The sequence below is a fragment of the Octodon degus genome, unplaced genomic scaffold (assembly GCF_000260255.1).
Source record: "Octodon degus isolate 3935 unplaced genomic scaffold, OctDeg1.0 scaffold00108, whole genome shotgun sequence".
Classification (NCBI taxonomy): domain Eukaryota; kingdom Metazoa; phylum Chordata; class Mammalia; order Rodentia; family Octodontidae; genus Octodon; species Octodon degus.
Genome location: NW_004524684.1, coordinates 7,100,857 through 7,104,867, shown reverse-complemented (window position 1 = coordinate 7,104,867; position 4,011 = coordinate 7,100,857). Strand labels below are relative to the sequence as shown.

The following is a 4,011-nucleotide window of genomic DNA, read 5'->3' as shown; positions in this document are numbered from 1 at the left end:
AGGGCACGTGCCAGCGCGCGGGGGCCCCTGGGTGTGCGGCTCGGGGGCAGGGCACGTGCCAGCGCGCGGGGGCCCTTGGGTGCAGTCTGTAGCACTGCATTAGCGAACATCAAGCCAAAGCAAAGTATTTGTGCTTTCTGTAGTGCATGGCTTGGGATGTCCCTCAAGGTCATAAGCATAGCTTGTCACCAAGAAAGTGGCAAGCAGAAAGTTTCTGTGCCTCACGTATCACAGAAACTGTAATATTCTCATCTTCGTATATCCTAATTCCAAAATACAATTTGACCTTGGAACTTATAGTCAAAGTTTTATGCCAAAGTATGTGAATACAACTTTTAATGTTTGGTTAGGCATATAAATCAATGTTTTCTATTGAAAATATGAATAAATACTTAATCTTGTGACTTTGAACTGGTGGTTCTTATGACATTTCATGCATGTGGACTTCATAATTTATTTGTATTCATGGTCCTTCCATAGTTTTCAGTTATTTCAAAACCAGCTTGCAGTAGGGCTTCTAGTTTATCTTCTCATTTAATTCTTGCAGATGCTGGAATTGTCCTGAAAATCATCACAATTTACAACCAAGAAACAGAATCTATGGAGGAAGTAATTCTAGAAGAACTTCAAATATTCAAGGTACATTTATTTAAAATTTAATCCAATATATGCACTGTAGATGATCACAGTGGAGAATTAGACAGGAGTGTGTTACATTAGACTGTTCTTTCCCAAGAGCTGTGTTGTGAATTTACAAGTGGAAGGGAAGAATGATTTAAGATCCTAGCCAGTCTCATGTGACGGTGATAGCCTGCTCGGCAGAAGGGCCCTGCTGGGCCCGAGCGTGACGTCTGTGCACACACAGGTACTGGAACCCACAGCACTTACGCACGTGTGAGCTCTGGAATTACGGCTGCAAACTCACATCTTGTAAACGTGGTATCGGTGCTGATGAAACACGCATCTTCATACGCTGAATATTGTGAAGGACAGTCACACGGCTTTGAGCTATTTATACCAACTACACAAAAGATTTGCTAGAGAAGAGACATAGAAAATAAAGGACATGCTCCCAGGACAAACAAGCGAGTGTGAACTGATAGGTGTGTGCATCACACACTCTGGGACTGTCCCCCTGGGTGCCTCGCGCTGCAGGAGTGATGGTCCTTGGGCCACGGGGAGTCCTGACCCGGCTCCTGACGGGGCTGTGTGGTGAGGGCCCTGTAGATCTCTGCTAGCAACATGTCCCGCCGGCCAGTGCGTCAGCCTGCTTCACGTCGTCTTCTGCTCCATGCTATCTTAGCACACATTGCAGGCTGCTGCCCGTGAGCTCACTGCAGCAGCCCAACCTTTCATGCCTCCATGGAGCCCTATGATCCAAATGTGTTCTTCCCTCAGGTGCGCCCCTGCCTGAGTCTGGACGTGCTAACCAGCACCTCAGCCCGGGCTCTGAGGCCATTTTAACCAGACAAGCACTAAAAACCCACCAGGTTTTGTGAGCTAAATAGTTCCTTCAGAAGACACTGAGTTAGCAGGAGCACCACCCTGATTTCAGCTGCCAGGGTGCTGGCTGTAGTCTGGACTCATGGCTGTTCTGTGTGTGTGCATACTCATGAAGGAGAAATACAGAAGTGTGTGCATATGTGTGTGTCATGGGTTACTTTTAAGGTGGAGGTAAATTTGCAAAAGAAGTCCACACTTTATTAGGACTGGCCCCCTAGACATAGATCGGTGCAGGGGATACACGTGTCTGTCCTGGAGATCAGGTGTGTCTGCCCTGGAGCCTGGATTCCCCAGAGCTGCAGGCCGAGAAGGTCATCTTCCTTCATGGGTGGGGCAGCTGTGTGCTTCTGTGCGTCTCCATTTGGAGCCTCTGTGTAGGATTTCATCTCCTATCAGTGGTCTTAGCTCCCATGTGAACAGTACCCAGCACTCTGACTTCTCAAGCCTTTCAGGAGAACTGCTGCCTGAACGAACAGATGGACGCTGTAGAGCCAAGCGTGGTGGCGCAGGCCTGTTATCATAGGGCTCTTAGAGGCTGAGGCAGGAGGATCACAAGTTTGAGCCCAAAGTTGGCATCTTAAGGGCCTAGTGAGACCATGACCCAGAATAAAACTAAAAACTAAAAAGGGGCTGAGGATCCTGCTCAGTGAGATGAACTTGGGTTCTAACCCCTGTTCTGGAAATTTAAAATAATGCATGAACGTATGACAGATTCTCTAGTTTAAAATATACTTTCCAAAAATGCTTACACAGAAAATAAAATTTTTTCCTTTAAAAAGTGATTCTTCAAAGGTTATTGCCCTGAATGGATCTCACCTACATAGTGCTTTTCTACATGCAGAATTGGTCTTAGTTCCTCATTTTTTTTTAATGTATTTGGTATAGGGTCTCACTTCCCAGCTTGGACTCTAGTGATCCTCCTGTGTTCAGCCTCTGTAGCGCTGGGATTACAGGAGTGTGCCGCCGTGCCTGGACTTGGTGGCTGCTCAGTGTGCATGGGGGCGGGTCCGGCACCGCACGTGATGTGGGTGATCGAACCTTAGTTCCTCTTGTTCCGTAAAGTGGTTGTAGTCCTAACCCACATTGCTAAGATAATGCCTGAGGGCTCGACACTGTGCCGTGTGCTGCTGTCCTTCCTCAGTCAGTGCTACGAAAACGTGCAGCGCACCCTGTTCACAGACCACGCTCAGGCCAGCAGAAGAGGGTGGTTAGGCTCAGCTTGCTCCGGCTCAAGGTCATGATGCCTAAGCAGTAACATCCACGCTAAGGCTTCGTGATTTTACTAATGGCTGGTGTATGCCATAAAAAACATTGTGGCTTTGTTACTTGTTATACTTAAGTTTCCAAAGTAATCTTCAAATGCAAATACAAGTTTTCCATCGTAGAGACAACTGATAACCTCCCTAGACCGCCTGCTGTGTTTGCCATCTTCACTTCTTCCACCCTATTTGAGGGAAACGTTTAAGTGTATAGTTCAATTTAACTGGATTTACACATTGATTTACCAAAAATGGAAGCTGTAAGCATCTAGGCTTAGAAGCACTCGTATATCTAACTTGATATCTAATTTGATTTCAGATAGTTTAAAATCATATTCAGGTAGATGTTATTATATGTTCTTTTAAAAAGAAACTGTTTTGTGTTTAAATTTCAGGATCCAGTTCCCATTATTTCTATGGAGATTTCTTCAAAGAGAGTAAGTTGTATATATTTGTGTGTGGAATCTATATGTGACCAAAGGATATAAGAACATTATAGATATTTTTTGTATATGAACAAGATAGAGTTTTGTTTTTTCATTGTCATTTTATTGTATTGATAAGTTGTAAGTGAGAGCCATCGTTTTTAATGTTTAAACTTCCCAATACACTATTATTGACTCCAGGTGCAGTATTGTCCGGCAGCTCTTACCTGTAGTGCATCTTCCCTTGGTTTGGATAGCAGGGGTGATAAGCTAAGTTTTACTTCTAGAATCTTGAGTCACTATTCTCTAATTACCATCTACTAATTTTGTTTTTTTGTAATGGTTGTGACAACAGTTACGCGGGCGGGTGCAGCGGCTCCCGTCCCCACGCGCGTCTTCCCTGAGAGCAGAACTCGGGGTACACCCATCCCAAATGAGCTCCCGCGCACACTGCCCGGATTTCGTGTCCCAGTCCCTTCGCGGGTTCAGCCGCTGGGGATGTGACATTAAAGTCCCGCCAGGAGGGTTTTGCCTTCAGGCCGCGGCCAGCCGTGCTGGCTCTCCGCGCGTCCACCTCGGCCCTCTGCACTTTCGCCTGACTGTCCGTCCGTCCGTCTGTCTGTCTGTCCACCCCACAGCAGCAGCTGTTCGTCGCGTCCCCCAAGGCCGTGGCGCAGGTGCGCCTCCACCAGTGCCAGCTGTACGGCAGCGCCTGCGCGGACTGCTGCCTGGCGCGGGACCCCTACTGCGCGTGGGACGGCGTGGCCTGCTCGCGCTACCTGCCCGCGGGCGCGGGCGCGCAGGCCAAGAGGTGAGCGGGCGGC

General features: G+C 47.6%; 1 protein-coding gene across 1 annotated transcript in view; it reads left to right on the top strand.

The window, feature by feature from the left end:
* Sema3e (semaphorin 3E) overlaps window positions 1-4,011 on the top strand; it is a 261,237-nt gene that overhangs the window by 68,228 nt on the left and 188,998 nt on the right. The window contains exons 10-12 of the mRNA XM_012516491.1: window positions 548-639; window positions 3,158-3,199; window positions 3,826-3,998. Of these exons, the coding sequence (XP_012371945.1) occupies window positions 548-639; window positions 3,158-3,199; window positions 3,826-3,998 (307 nt within the window). The remainder of the gene's footprint in view (window positions 1-547; window positions 640-3,157; window positions 3,200-3,825; window positions 3,999-4,011) is intronic.